Here is a 16495-nt window from a genome sequence, read left to right as displayed (position 1 = left end):
AACTAAGGCAAAGAAAGATTAGATAAGTTGTTCAAGGTCATTACATAACAAGTGACAGAAGGACTGGAAACATCACAATTCCACCTTAGAGGCTGCACTACCACTATTCCATGTGTTCTAATCCTTTCCTATATGTGAAACCTAATGAAAATCACCTTATGAGAGGTTTATTATTTTGAAAATCAGTTTACCAGTGGAATCACTGTGGGATGAAATGTGTTAAGAAAAAAAATATACTCATGTTGATAACTATTGTATCATCAAGATCACCTCCAGGAATAGTTACTCAACCGAAGGGATGTACTTAATGCAAACATATCACAAGAGTCTGGATGTCACAAGAAAAGGAAAAGCAAACAAACACCCACAACATTATGTGTTAATAACCACACTTGAGAGTTACCCTAAAACATGAATCTTAGAGTAACTATTCCTTGGCATATGGTACATCTTATATTTTCAGAAAAAGTAAACTCCTTCTTGCCATGACTCCAAATACAATGATTCCGTCTGGAAAAGTACAACTAGAGGCCAATACGTTACTTCTCTTCATAAAATTTCTCTTTCTATAATTTTTAAATTGGTGTTTCTTTGTCTACAAGCCAATATCATCTTTGAAATGTTTAATATGTCACTAGGATTTGATTTAAACTTTTTCTTTCTTGAAAAGAGGTGCTTTTTTATTTTAAATGCCTTATTTAGTAATACAGATAATGTGGTCAATGTGATCAGATGTCAGTGGTAGTCAGATAACATCTGAGTCAGTGTGGGTCTAGGTAATGGTGCAATTTTTAAAAAGAAAGGAAAAATTGTAATTCAACAAATAAAAAAAAACCACCTTGAAACAAAACCGAGAAAATATTAGTATGTTTATAACTTCATAAGAGCATAGATTAACTTAACCATGTCCACACTTGTAAATTCAACTGTTACCACTTCGAGTCTCTATACCTGATAATACTCTTTTCTTTGCCTTTACAAAACTTTCTAACGGTGCATAGTAAAAATCAGGGGCAAATGAAAAGTGACACTCCTACAATTTTTAGCAATGGGTCTCTGAGTGTTCACTAGAACACAGTGGATTTGCACAACTGCCATCTTGAGTAATGATAGATGTGTTCCTGTTTGCTTTTTGGTCACAATATATCTTCACAGAAACAAACATGTAACTCATTAAAAATTCCTAAATCTTAGCAAGTAACATTTAGGTTACGTGCTAAGTAACAGTAACTAAACCACTTTGCTTTATTAAATAGTATACACAAAATATTTCTTGGATCTTAAACTCTCTAGTCTGTGTCTAAAAACCTTTCAATCCCACCCTATCAATAGCTCCACTTGAGTCAGGCAGAAATGCTTCAGGCCCAAATTCTTGAAGGAATCCCCTCTCTCATCAAAAGACCATAGAATCTGGGGGGTAGTTCATCCCAACCTTGAATCATTTGTACCTATTCCTCAAAAAGTGCTCCAAGAACCACTCTTTGAACAAGTTGGGAAACCAGGAAATATGCTATATATTATCGACTATAATGGTCATGCTGTACATTATGTTCCTATGACTTATTTATAACTGGAGGTCTTGTACCTCTTGATTTCCTTCTCTCATTTCACCCACCCAAACCTCCTCCTCTCCAGCAACCACCAACCTGTTCTATCTTGCCATTTGCAACACGCAAGGACCTAGAGAGTATTATACTAAGTAAGTTAGAGAAAGATAAATATGATTTCACACATATGTGGAATCTAAAAAACAAAATTTGTACAAAGCACTATTCTTCTAAAGTGTCTAAAGAAAATAAGTTTCCATTGTTCTCCCCATATACTTATTTACGTAATTCCAAGTGGAGTGATTTAAAATAACCATTTTACTAAGTTTTCCCAGCTTCCAGTAGAAAAACTGGGCCCATGAAAATTAATGAGATATTTAAGGAATCTTAGAAAATAGATTTTCCATAGAAATTTTTTAAATTATTATAAGTCCTAAATAAATTAGCATGCTGTGGAATTCAGAAACAGCTAAATCACAGTGGTGGAAAGGGGAAGAGGAAGAAGGAGAAGCAGACGCTTTGCTGAGCAGGGAGCCTGATGCAGGCATTGATCCCGGGACTCCAAGATCATGATCTGAGCTGAAGGCAGCTGCTTAACCAACTGAGCTACCCAAGCGCCCCTCTGCAAAATTTTTCTTGATCCTTACACAGTATAATTACCAATGGAACTTATTTATACATACCACATTTGGTGGAACACTTCAAAATGCTGATGGGCAAGGCCAGGTCTCATATCTATGATATCTGTTATCCTCATTATTTATATAATCACGTTTTGAAGAAAGGACTTATTTGCAATACCACCACACTTACATACTCATAAGCTGTGTTTCAGGACTATGCAGCGTATTAATGCAATAGCTGGTGGGCATGATTCCCCCAAATACTTTTCTTAAATTGTATACTTACAAGATAATTTGCCAAATGTAGCCTGTTAATCAATCTGTCTAGCTTTAAATATAAAGCTTTTAAGTAATCTCCTACCTCATATTCTTCATCCTCAATATTTATATAACGTTGCCATCTAGATTTGCTCCTCTCAGATTCCTTTTTGAAAAGTTCGGTTTTTACTTATCAAACACTCTCTTCTTAACTCACTAATACTGTTTTTTTAATCAAAAAATATTAAGCATTTCTGGGAAAATTACCCTGTTAGCACTCCATTTTGATTGCATCACTTTCCTTCCTAAAAATATTCTAATAGTTCTTTGGGAAGAACAAAGTCTTTCGCTCTACAGTTCAAAGACACAACTGTCCTTCCTGATATTATGTTTTGTTTTCAGCCCATTACCGTGTGACACAAATAACTCACATGCTTGCCACTTTTTAAAACCCTGAAATATCAACCCTTGGAAAAACCTTCCCTAAGATAATGTTTTTGTCTTACACATCAATCCATCACTTTAACAAACTGATTTGCCTACTTTTTAAAAATGGTTATTACAGGGGATCCCTGGGTGGCGCAGCAGTTTGGCGCCTGCCTTTGGCCCAGGGCGCGATCCTGGAGACCCGGGATCGAATCCCACATCGGGCTCCCGGTGCATGGAGCCTGCTTCTCCCTCTGCCTATGTCTGCCTCTCTCTCTCTCTCTCTCTCTCTCTCTCTCTCTCTCTCTCTCTTTCTCTCTATCATAAATAAATAAATTTTAAAAAATGGTTATTACAGTACATCACTTGCCTCCAATGCTTGCATGACAGTGAACAATTTCTACATAATAATGTATTGCAAGCAACAGTTTCCAATGTCTAGTGTGGATAACACACTTAACTAGTAGCCACTAAATTATAAAAGAATTAAAACTAGCATCTTTTTTTTATACTGGAAATAATATTTACATATTTTTAAAAGATTTTATTTATTCATTTGAGAGAGAGCATGAACACAAGCAGGGAGTAGGGGGTAAGGAGCAGAGGCAAAGGAGAAGCAGACTCCCCCCTGAGCAGGGAGCGCGGGGCTCCATCCCAGGACCCTGAGATCATGACCTGAGCCAAAGACCGATGCTTAACCAACCGAGCCACTCAGACACCCCAATATATTTGTTTTTATAAAATATTTACCCTCAATCACAGCCAAATTAACCAGTAGGCAGCTATGAGCACTATCAATAAATTTGCAAAAGAGCATCACAATAGTTATATCATGTGACCTCCCATCATTTCTTTTCTAGATACTCACATGGTTAGAGCCAAGAATGAAGGACTAAAGATGCACATTAGGTCAGCAGAACGTGATACTCTTTGATTTCCCAGTACTTACAGGTTTCTCCTTTTGTCTTCCTATGCCCAATCCTGAGAGGTAGATGACCATGCCATATTTATCATTAACTGCTATTACATAGATGTGAATGGAACAGTCTAATCATATACACCGCAAATGCTGAAATATTTTTAACTCCCAAATATGTGGCTAACAACTAATGAAAACATTTCATAACATAAGCTATATGACATAGACAGATTGATAATATAACCTACCCATCAAACTCCTGGAGTTCACATTCCTTAAGCAGTGCCAGAGCATGCCCTTCATATTCTGTGACTATTAAAAAACAAAAACCAAAAAAAAAAAAAAGTGAAAGTTTTAAACAACGATCTACACTTTTTAACTAGTTTGGCAAACTAATATGATAAACATATGGTTAGGTCATAAAACAACATTTATTCTTGAATATTTATATTTTAATCATGGGAAAGAGGATTAAGTGTTACTGGCCTGACGTGTTTTATAGCTTTATGGAAAAGAGGGTCATATATTTGTTCCAACTACATAAGTCATTTGGGGATATCCCTCACGTAGCAGTAGGATCATTTATCTCGGTGCCTGTCTGTTCAGTGTTCCCTTCCTGATATTATAAATAAGATAGATTTCCTTTAAATCAGAAGCCTAAGAGCAGCCGTATTTTGGAAATAAGGCATATTAGCTGGCATCAAGCAGTCAATGTTAAATCGCTTTGGCAACCTTACATGAATAAATTAGTTGAAAGGTTAGTGTAAGATTTACATACTAGAAGAATGTGTATCTGGAACTGCTAGACTCAAAAGAGGTGGAGCTGGATGTGAAAATAATGAAGCCAAGCCAACACCAATGATGACAGACCCAAAGCCGAGGAGGACGGTGGCACAGACCCACCAGAGCCGGATCCTCCGAGGAAATGAATCTGTCACTCCCTATCGCTGTCTCTACAATCACGATGCCCTATGCAGTATTGTAAATGCCAGTGGAGACAGGATAAACTGGCACACTGCAGATGGCACCAAGCATCCCAACCACATTTAGCATTTTCTAGGGCAGTGTTGCCAGAAGAGACAGCCCAGCTGTATCCACCCATCAAAGATTTCTGCTGACTGACATGACACTGCAGATGGATTTTTTGTGTAAGAATGTGCATCATTATATGCAAGATTACATTAATCTTTCATGCCTGTCTGTCCCTGGTGCCAGCATGGTTCAAGCTTTTCCTACAATGTTTTTAGATATTGTTAAGAATTATTAGTCTTGGTGTCTAAAAGAATCATTCTGTATCCAGTAGCATTACATTGTAATTCTCCCAAAGCTTATTCAAATGCTGTTAACATTCACATGAATAAAACTTCTCTATATTAAATTCTAATCAGAAGAAAGCTATGAGAAAACTAAGTATGAAATATTAATATTAATAAACTCGGGAGGTTAAGTTATCATAAATGATTGTGTTGACCATTTATAAACCTCAGCAAGTAGTTGCAACCTTAAAAATACAAAATAAAATGTTAGATACATACGCACACTGAAAACACTTCATGACATTATGAAGAGATATTTATGCTGAGAATCAGTTTTAACAAATCTAGCTCTTATGCTAAAGCTTCCCTTGGTCGAGCTTTCCAAATCCAATACAAAATTAGCTTTAAAATTAGGCTATGACTAAAAGCTACTTTTATTTAGGACAGATTTTAAATAATATTCTATTTCTTTGATCTTGCAGGTGGAATTTGATGATATATTGATGCACATTATCAAAGAAAGGTGATTTTTAAAATGACATTGGAAAAGGCAAAAAAAAAAAAAAAAGATAGTGACCGGGAACAAAGAGAAAAGATGAGAGAAACTTGATCACACATATGAGGAAAATGAACAAAAGGAATGCAATCCTTGGCTTCAGGGAGCTCACACTCTGGAGGCAGACACTAGACACGAATTTTAAAACCTGAATACACAATATGAAATAGTGATAAGTGATTATAAAGAAAAATAACATAGGGAAAAAGGATAGAGAACAATCTGGACTACTACTCAGATACAGTAGAAGAAACTGAAGTATGTATTTAGAATATTATGGGCCCTGGAGTCAGAAAGAGCTAGATTCACGTCATCCCACTCCAAATAAACATAAAGAGTAGACTGCTAGGCAAATGCAGTTTCAAAAGGTTACTTTTTTTTTTTTTCACTTGCTTTCCTTTTCTGAGGAGAATGACACCCTATGCCCTTTCTATTCAGGAAATTTGGAGATTCCATTCTTTACAAGGCTCTGAACTCAGCTCCCAGTGCTGGGCTTCCCCCACCCATCCCCTAACCTTCCAGTTTAAATATTACTTTCTCAGGAAGACAAGACTGGAGGAAAGTACGGTCTTGAGGTTGACGCTGAATGTTGATGAGGAAACAGGCAGAGGCAAAAATCAGCTGAGATCTGGACTGAAAGATACATTTCTTGGTCTGGGGACAAAATTCGATAATGGGATAAGATGGCATTTTCTCTCCTATCCTATAGGTACTTCCGCCTTAGCAAGCTCCAAATGGAATCTGTCATTTCCACCTTCTTATTGCCTCTCAAACATATTGTTTTTTGTGTTCTAACATCTATTCCTTGCTACCCAAGACAAGAAAATTGGGATCCCTGGGTGGTGCAGCGGTTTGGCGCCTGCCTTTGGCCCAGGGCGCGATTCTGGAGACCCTGGATCGAATCCCACGTCGGGCTCCCGGTGCATGGAGCCTGCTTCTCCCTCTGCCTGTGTCTCTGCCTCTCTCTCTCTGTGTGTGTGACTATCATAAATAAATAAAAATTTAAAAAAAAAAAGTGGGCAGCATGATAGTCTCTTCTCTCCCTTTAACCTTTATCCTGCTCTCCCTAGAATGACTTTCTCAGGCATTCAATCGTATTCTTTTCCTACATAACTTCCACTGAGGACTCTTCACTGTCCAAAGACAATGCCCTAACTCTGACATCTGAGCATTAGAAACAGGATTGGCCATATACATCCACAATTATCTAAGGGATAACAAAAAGAAACTTTCATCCAGAAGTCTCTCCATAGCTGGATAGGATGTGTGAACAGGTATTATCCAGATTTTTACTAACATGAAGGTAAAATCGGAAAGAAATAATGTCTTGGACTACTAGCATCTCTTGTGACTCAATTTTATCAAATTGCCTAGCATTGTACTGGGCAAGATCAAGAATAACAAGAGGCATTTCCAAGGGGAGAAGGCTTTAAGTGGAGACAGAGCCAGAGAAAAAATTCCAAGAGGAGATTTGGCAAAGTGTCAAAAGTTAAATTCATGATCCTATCAGAAGAGGGAAACAAAAGGCTGGCAACAAACTTCACTTTCTTGACAATTCCATCAGGGCCAAAGGGGAAGTAAAAATTATCTGGTGACGAGGCAGTCCCATGGGCCCCAAATTGGCAGAGATGGAGGCTAAATTCAGAGAAGTGTCTTTGACCACGATAATGATGGTGAGCATGATAAGGTCTAGCCGCTTTGTTAACACCAAAATTGACTGAAGGAGATGGAATTGCCTATCATGAGCAGGGGAGATTAGAGGGCATAGTATCTGTTTCAAACTTTTCGGTGAGCCTTATCCACAAGATGGGACACATTTACTTTGCGTTACTACAAAGGAGAGCATCGACTCTAAAAATTACAAGGAGGCAAATGTCAGCTCACTGGTTCTCCCTGCGGTTTATGTCTTGTGCAGAGGCATGTGGCCAAAGGGGCAGATACATTTGCAATCTAGCTAAGATACCCAACTCAACAAGTTGGCGGCCTTGGGCAGAATCAGCCCAAAAAGGACACCCTTACATAAGTTAGCACAAGCAAGGTGGCTTTTCTAATATGCACAAGGCACAGGGACCCTGACCTCAATGACCAGCAGTCCTCTCCAGTCACGGGAGACACCACCACGGGGTACCCACGCAGAGGCTGAGAGTTCACCGCACAGGAGTTGAACCACACCTACACTCCGCCACGGGGGCGAAATTAAGCTAGACAACCTCTACGGCTATTTCCAGTTTGATCTCTCTGTTGCCTTTTTTCATTTTATTGTTCTACAAATTATACCAGGAATCTATGATCTCTCAGAAACTCGCTCACACCTTGTGAACAATGTAAATCCTAGAGCCCGCTCCGTTTGAGGAGCAAGATAAAGAAATGGTATCATATGCCAGCTTGTGCTTCCCATGCCTGTTCTCCTTCGATTCATGGGCCAATACATTATTCGAAAAAAATAACTTCCATTCTAAGTTCTTCCAGAAGTGTTTCTGATACACTAGAGAAGATCCCACCCTGGTGATGGTAGCGGAGGGGGGATGCAACTTCAGCTCATGTATTTCAAAAGATGCACGATCTATATTCAGAAGTAGTGTTTCAGCAGTAACCAAAATGAAAAGTATGTTTTTATTGATGTGGTGATTATTTTTTTTTAAACTGGAAGTTTATACCTTCTGACACCCTTCACTCATTTCTCCCACTCCCCACCTCTGGCAACCATACAGAGAACAGAACCAACCCGTTCTCTATACCCATGTGTTCAGTGGCAGGTTTGCTTTCTGTTTTTGTTTTTTATTTTTTTAAGATTCCACATATAAGTGAGATCAGACGGTAATTTATCTTTCTCTGACTTATTTCACTTACCATAATGCCCTCAAGGTCCATTCATGTTGTTAAAATGTCAGGATTTCCTTCTTTTTATGACCAAATAATATTCCATCATGTATGTATATGCGTGTATGTACGTGGGTGTGTATATCACACACATACAGACACACACATCTTCTTTATCCATTCATCCACTGATGGACACTTAGGCCGCTTGGCTGTGGTAAATAGTGCTGCAACAAACATGGGAGTGCAGCTATCTCTGATTTAGTGGGTTTTTTTTTTTTTCTCCTTTGGATAAATACCCAGAAGTGGAATTGCTGTTATCATAAGGTAGTTTTATTTTTAAATTTTTGAGGACCCTCCATACTGTTTTCCACAGTGGCTGCACCTATTTACATTCCGGCCAACAGTGCATGAGGGCTCCCTTCTCTCCACATTCTCACCAACACTTGTCTTTTTTGGTAATAGCCATCCTAACAGATGCGAGGTGATACATTTCACTGTGTTTTTGATCGGCATTTCCTTGATGATTAGTGACGTTGAGCACCTTTTCATGTACCTGTTGGCCATCCGTATGTCTTCTTTGGGAAAACAGCTATTCAGATCCTCTACCTGTTTTTAATGCAACTATTAATTTTGCTACTCATTCTTAAAATAAATTTATAGAAAAAACCCTTTAAAGTGTACATGTCTAGCTAGAATTTTTAAAATCCTGCCTCATTTATATAAGCACTTTCTCCTAGTGAATTTATCATCATGTAGAATTTATTATGTAATTTATATTCCATTTAGACTCAGCCATGCACACAAGATATGCTAAAATAATGGTCACGCTGGACATGCAGAAAATACATGAGTTTTACTCTTTCACATATCTTTTTCTTTCAAGGTGTGAATTGAATCTATTACATCTCTTATGAAACAGACATGCACAGCATTATGACCATCCTTCTAGGGCACTTAAGAATATACGAGGTAGCTTCAAATATATCACCTGACTCAAACGACAGAACCACACTATGAGGCAGGCAGAAAGATTCAAAAGCTTTTCAACTCTCCACGGGTTTATTCAGTCCTTGGCACAAAATAGCAAACTTTTAAAATATAAATACTTAGCTAACATACATAACTAACATGGTTTTATACGCAAAAGATGCAATTTTATAATTTTGCCTGTAGGAGGAGTGTTAGGCAGCTAATAATTAGCCATTCTGCACAAATATATAAGAAATTTCTAAATTTGCTTAATGTGATATGCTAATTTTACTTTATGTTTAACTAAATATAATATTCAGTAATAGTTACAAATTTAGGGGAAAAAAGAGCCCTAGGACATACAATGTTTCTCTCCAATACAAAAGAAAGCAAGCACATTCTTATCATTTCCTCTGCCTCCCATCAGGTTTCCTCACGTACCCGTCTCCTTTCTTCTAGGCTCTGTGTCTTCCTTCCTCATCTCTATGCTGTTGGCAGAATCATTTCTGCTAAACCAGATGGCAAGGCTATGATAAAAATTTACACCAACCTCAGATCAATACATGATCAGTAAACTACTGAGTGTAGCATAAACATCGATCCATAACTGGATTTCCACTTCCTCTAGTGCACATAGCTGGGAGCCTTCCCAAGAGCCACTGTGACCTGGTTTTGTTTTTCCCCCTCCCTAACAGAACCCAAATTCAGTTTAGGTATTTTCAGCCTTCAGGAAAAGGGGGTCCTACTTCCGCCCATGGGAAGGGTCTTAAGAGAGTGATTGCTCCACATTGGGCCCACACAATACAGCAAACTGACAGGAAGAAATTTTAATCCTTGTTCAGTATTAAAGCATGTTGGATCTCACACACACACACCTCTCTCCATCCTACTTGGTCCGAATGAAGGAGGATCTAATCTGAAGACAACAATCTTATGATGGTGGAAAGGATCAAGTTTAAGATGAAGTCAAAACTGAGGAAGCCAAAGCAAATTGATGAAAGAATTCCAAAGGTATTATGGGTAACACACACACACACACCCCACTTGTACGTGCTTGCTAGCTTGCCTTCCCTTACTTTTCTTCTTCTGCTTATGCACAGAAAACCATGTTTGCCTCTGACTTTTCAAAAACGGTCTAGTTCAAATACTTTGGAAACTTCTTATCAAAATATCATCCTCTGAAATACCAGAATTCAATTATAGTTATTTGAATATATATTTTTTATTTAATTAAATATTTGAATGTGTATATTTATTTGAATCCCCAAAATAACTAAAAGCCCCACATGAGCGGGTAGGATGACATATTCATCTTGCATTCTGCAGAGTGTTTAACACGAAGCATTCTACAAGACTTTCCTGAACTGAAAGATCTATAGCAGTATCTACATAAAACTGTTCTGAAAAAATTAAAAAAAAACCTTCTGAATATTAAATCAATGAAACAAAATAATGTTTGCCAATATGTTTGTTCCACTTTTAACGGTCTCATCCTAATACGAACTTCAAACTTTTTTTTTTCCCACCAATCTTTCAGAATCTTCGGTGGGAAGGAATGATAGATCTGAATTGCTCCTTTTCCTTTTAAATTTCCTCTAAGTCAGCCAAAAGCCCAAAGTTAAAATATTAACTTCTCACTACAATTTTATCTTAATCAGAAATTCCTCCTGAATTTTTCATGGTCGTTTCTCTTGAACCTCCACTGTAATAGATGCCTTTTGGGGTGATTGACCTTTACAAAACATTAAGGAACTTCCTTCTACCTCAATCCTTCAAGTCATGAGGTAAGGGCATCAAACCTTATATTGTGAGACCTATCTCCCTTGGTTTCAGCTGAGTAAGACCAGGTCACTCTGAATTCCTTCCTCAGGAATTTATACATGAGACTAGAGAATCCAACCAAGTACACTCTGGCTTTGTCTCCTGAACAGGTTTACTATGCAATACTCTCCATCAATTTAAATTTACTATAGATTTGCCCTGTGTGTTCGTGAAGCTTCATTGAAATAAAATCAGACACACCGGGGTTGTGATTTTCGATAGCATCAACCCTCCTTGTCAGTCCACCCCCCTGGGAAAAATAAGAGTCTCAAAGGAAACAAAGGAATTTGGTCACCAAATTCAAAAAATTGAAAAGGATTTTACTAATCTTCTTTCTATTAACTTTAGCATCGGCAAATTTCTATTTTCCTCCCACAAACCTAAGCACCTTATCTAGACAATGAATTTAAGCTACTGGCTTCTCTAAATTCATCTAAACCAGCAGTTACGTGCTTAGTTTTGACCTAACCAGCAGGGGTCAGAGTCAGAACAAAAACCACCTAATGAAGGATTCCATGGAAAGACATCAAACATTTAAAGTGAGCAAAAATCAATTGCTTGCCAAACTGCAGAAATAATGTGTAAATAGCCAACATCTCGATGAAGATATCAAAAAGTGTTCAGCTCCCTTGGAAATGGCTCCTAATAATTTTTTAAGTCTGAAAAAAGGACTAAAGAAAAAAATGACATTCGAATAAAAATAACACAATAAAGAAAACAAACGATAATACTGGAGTTAGCTGTAGTAGGTTATGGAAGCACATTAAAAAAAGCTTTAGATATTACAGGTGGTTTCCTTGATTTGGCTTAAGAACACATACAGGTCGTTTTGCTTCCTTAAGTAGAATTTTTTTTTCATGGCAAAATCATATTGTGAGAATGACTTACTTGTAACATCAGTCTTTATTCCTGCAACCCTCAACAGTGGCTCAACCTTCTCGTGATAGATCTGGGTAGCTTCTTTTTTGTGGCTTTGGGGGTTAAGAATTACTTTTAATGACTTTGGTCTATTTGAAAAACCTAAGAGGAAAACATAAAGACAAAGTTATACAATCTTCATCAGCATTTTTTTTCCTTTAAAACCATACACTAAGTCCGGTTAGAATGTCATACATCTATTTAAATAGTATTTGCTGTTTTTATTTGAAATTCTTTTACGGGTTTTCCCCAAACATGGCATTTTGAAGCATTTACATTTTCCTAGCAGTTGAGCAGGTCCATTCCTCTTAAATCATGAGTTCTAACGGAGCATTTCATTTATGCAGAAAAGTGTGGATGAAAGCAACTTTGTGAATGTTGTTAGGCAATGTTCGCGTCTGTTTACCAAATCACGCACAGAATGTCAAATGGTCCATTAGCATTTATTTCTGGAGGGAAAAAGCAATAAGCTGCACAGGACAGAAAGGTCTCCTTCCACTCCTAAGATGAACATGCTCCTTATTCGAATTGGGCACTCCGGTGACCTCAGGCTCCCCGGTGACCTTGGGCTCCCTGGTGACCTCGGGGCTCCCCGGGGCTGCCCTGCAGCTGAGCCGGGGGGAGCAGAGGACGCAGGGCTGGGTCAAGGCCAGCGCCCAGAGTGAGGCACGCAGGGAGCCAAAACGAGGGGTAGGTCGAAGTCCAAGCTTGGAAAGGAGGGGGGCCAGGGAGAAAGGACCCTTCCCCCGGGAACCGGGGCAGCGAGTCTCGGCCTCCCAGTTGGGGCCGAGATTTGATCCCGCGGCTTTCTGGGCTGCAAGGTGCTGCTCCCCTAGAACCGGGCGGAGCAGGTGCAAAGCATATTTTCTGTTGGGAAGGTGCGGGAGGCACAGGGGGCCCAAGAACGCCAAGGACCCTTCCTTGGAGGCCAGCTGCGGCCTCAGGGGCCGTGCTTCAGGGCTAAGAAAGCAGTGACCAGCATCTGCTTTTTTTTTTTTTAATTGGAATATTCATGTATTTGTTTGTAGATCGTTGAAGTGCGCTCTGCCCACAGAGCGTGACACCCAGTGCTCGCTGGCAAGGGCTTTTAGCAAAAGCGCTCCCACCACACCTGGCGCGATGCCCCATCAGTGGGGCCCCCCCTGCCTGCACCCCCCAGGCAGGCCCGCGCCCCCCAGCATGCCCTCGGCCACCAGCTCCGACCCGTGCTTGGGGCTTTGAGGGAGGGAGGCCCGTGGGACACACAGACAGCCCAGGGCTAAAGGGCCCTGTTAAGGGGCAGGCAGGGCCCCAGGTGCAGGGGAGCCCCGAGGAGCCCACCCCTCCAGGGACCAGGGCAAGGCCTTCCTGAGAAGAGGCCCTGGGCTCCAGCGCTTGCATGACTCAGGATTCCCTCCTTCCTCACACTGCACCCCCCGCCCCCCAGCGAGACCAGCTGAGGCCCAGAAGTGCAGACGACTTTCTGTTCCCTGTGGGCTTCCCCATGATGCTCTGGAACCCCTGGGTTACCTGCCAGGTGCCAGGCGTGCCTGGCTTTCCCTCGCTTAGTTTCTTCCTTCCACTCCACCTCTTACCACCATTTCTGAAAATCCTGCCACTTTTTTTTTTTTCTGTCCAGCAGGCCCCATGCCCAACATGGGGCTTGAACTCACAACCCTGAGATCCAGAGACAGCATGCTTCCTGCACGGAGCCCATCGGGCGCCCCAAGGTCTGCCCCACTTTTGAAGCTTATTTCAGGACCACTTTTTCCCTAACAACTTCCACCAACAGAACTCAGCCCTCTGGCCTCAGGCCCACTCTCCTCGGTGTGCCTCTATTAACTATTTTCTGTATCACTTACATAGAAAGAACTGATGAAAGACCCAATACCTTGGAACCTTTACTGCCAAACCTGGGACCATCTGAAATGGAGTAAAGACTATATTACACTAAGGGGAAGAAGGAAAACCTGTCTTACAGTAGAATGACATCTAATAAATATGGAGGAAATTACAGAGTTAGAAAAATCACTATTTTTACCCGTTATGCTAATAATGGGGTCAGGCAAGAATCAGCAATGGATGGTAACACCCTCAGTGACAGGGAACAAAATATTTACTTATTTTTATTTACTTATTTTTATTTACTTATTTTTAACTCTGTCCCCCTTAATTGTTCTCATTTCAAAGGGCAAAAAGGGACATTTCCAATGGAGAAATCTAGCAGACACTGCCTTAGTCAAGTGATCAGAGTTAACCACACCCTTAATGTTCAAAGGGACACACAGGCCTTGTGATACTTTGTAGTACGTGACACGTAGCACCGAGGACACAGTACTTCCATGGCACCGCGGCCCAAAGGGCATGAGGCTCAAAGGACAATCACACAAACCCTAGTTGAGGGGGCATTCTCAAAATAACTCCCTAAAGTTCTTTTAAAAAACTGTCAATACTGTGAAAGAAAGCTGAGGGCCTATTCTCCATCAAGGGAGGCTGAGGAGAGGACAATTAGTGCCATGTTTGAGTCTGGATCAGGAAAAAACTGCCATAAAGGACAGGATGACTGCCCTGTAACCAGGAAGGATGAAGCAGATCAATCTAGGGCCCACTGTCATGAAAACACAACAAGGACAAGACACTTATTCTACACTTTTGAGGCCCAGACTCCAATCAAATATCCAAATTATAAAAAAAAATTTTGAATTTTTTTAAGAATTAAAAACAAACAAAAAAAAATATCCCGATTATGTTTATCTTCCCCGGCGTATTTCTGGAAAGACCCTGCTTCATTTCTTGGGCAGAGGCGGTCCCAGCATGGCCAGTGTCCAGGAGCCAAATGGTAGTCCTCAAAGGTTATCATGAAAACCGGCTTTTACTTTCCCTTCCTCCTACCTCATGACGGTCAGGTAATGTAAGTTTTGGGAAATAAGGAACAGTCATTTGGGGCCTGTGGGGACAAGCACGCTGTAGCTGAAGGCTCATAGCCCATAAATAAACACGTGTGAAAGGGTACGCACTGTGTCCCATTCAGCCTTTGGGCCACAATCCCCTTAGGAAGAAGCTAAAACTACTCAAGATCTCCTAAAAGGATTTTAGCAAATTCATTTTATTCTTAGGCCTCCGTTATAACCGCAGCAACAGAAATTCAATAAATTCATCCGAATGTTCTATCCCTTACACATCCCACTAAACTGAGGCCTTTTAAAACATAAACCAACAAAGCCAATATATATATTTTTTAACCAGAGCACGTAGTCATTTTCTCATTTATCTTTTTCCTTTTGGGTGCTCTTAATACGATGATTATGAAGCTAGACTCTAAGTATATGAAAATTAGGTAGCAACTTGATAGCTATTTAGAGATCAGAAGGGGGATTTCTATCAACTAAAGCAAGATTTTTTTTTTTAAGGATGTTCATCATCAGGTGGAAAAAGGAGATATAATTAAAAAGTCTTGGGGATCACTAGGTGGCTCAGTGGTTCAGCACCTGCCTTTGGCCCAGGGCATGATCCTGGAGTCCCGGGATCGAATCCTACATTGGGCTCCCGGTATGGAGCCTGCTTCTCCCTCTGCCTGTGTCTCTCCTCTCTCTATCATGAATAAATAAAATCTTTAAAAAAATAAAAAAATAAAAATAAATTAAAAAATAGTCTCCAACCCGTCTTCCCTCAGGCTCCCTCCTCAAGCCTCTCTCTACCTTATTCAGCCCCTTGAACGTGCCACGCTCCCTCTATCACAGGGCCATTGCACCGGCTTAGCCCTGTCGGCCCACCTATTCTTGTTACCATTTGTCCAATTAACCTTTACTCTTTGCTTTGATCTCACCTTAGTCATCACTTCCTTGGCAAAGATTTTTATGGCCTCCTTGGTTTTGTGACTTTAGCGAGGCCTTTGCTCCCTTATCATTTGTTCTTACAGGTCCATACACTTTCCAATATTGATTCTTATACTATTATCATTTTATACCTATTTATTATTTATACTCATATATGAAACTTGAAACTCTGAGGGTTTCCTCCACATTCTATCTCCTTAGAGCAGGGCATATAATAGATGATCCTATATTTGATGAATGAGTAAAAAGGGTAGTGTTTGCCTTCAGCCATATAGATAGTAATGGCCTCCATTTATTCACAGGTGACTGCCTGCCTCTATTTGTCAGACAGGGTTCTAGAAGCTGAGGCTCTGTCAGTGAACAAGCAAACTTCTACCTTCATGAAGCTTCCATTTCAACGGCAAGGGCCAGAAATAATAAGGGAATTCAGAGTACCTCATGTGGTGGTAAGTTCTAAGGATAAAATGAAACCTCAGAGTGGGAGAGAGGGAGGACAAAGATAGAAGTGACTTCCTGGACAGGGAAGATCAGATCACTCACAGGGATTTACAAGTACTCTGCTTT

General features: G+C 40.0%; 1 protein-coding gene across 3 annotated transcripts in view; it reads right to left on the bottom strand.

Moving 5' to 3' along the window:
* The window catches only part of CERKL (ceramide kinase like), a 106937-nt gene that overhangs the window by 18355 nt on the left and 72087 nt on the right, over positions 1 to 16495 (bottom strand). The window contains exons 3-4 of one of the 3 annotated variants that reach the window (XM_055308542.1): positions 12087 to 12218; positions 4022 to 4085 (exon numbers count right to left, since the gene is read on the bottom strand). The exons of 1 other annotated variant lie outside the window; for it this stretch is intronic. In XM_055308542.1, the coding sequence (XP_055164517.1) occupies positions 4022 to 4085; positions 12087 to 12218 (196 nt within the window). The remainder of the gene's footprint in view (positions 1 to 4021; positions 4086 to 12086; positions 12219 to 16495) is intronic. One more of the 3 variants, XM_055308543.1, reaches the window with a different exon arrangement.

Source organism: Nyctereutes procyonoides, unplaced genomic scaffold (genome assembly GCF_905146905.1).
Source record: "Nyctereutes procyonoides isolate TBG_1078 unplaced genomic scaffold, NYPRO_anot_genome, whole genome shotgun sequence".
NCBI classification, from domain to species: Eukaryota; Metazoa; Chordata; class Mammalia; order Carnivora; family Canidae; genus Nyctereutes; species Nyctereutes procyonoides.
This window is presented reverse-complemented; position numbering and strand designations above follow the sequence as displayed.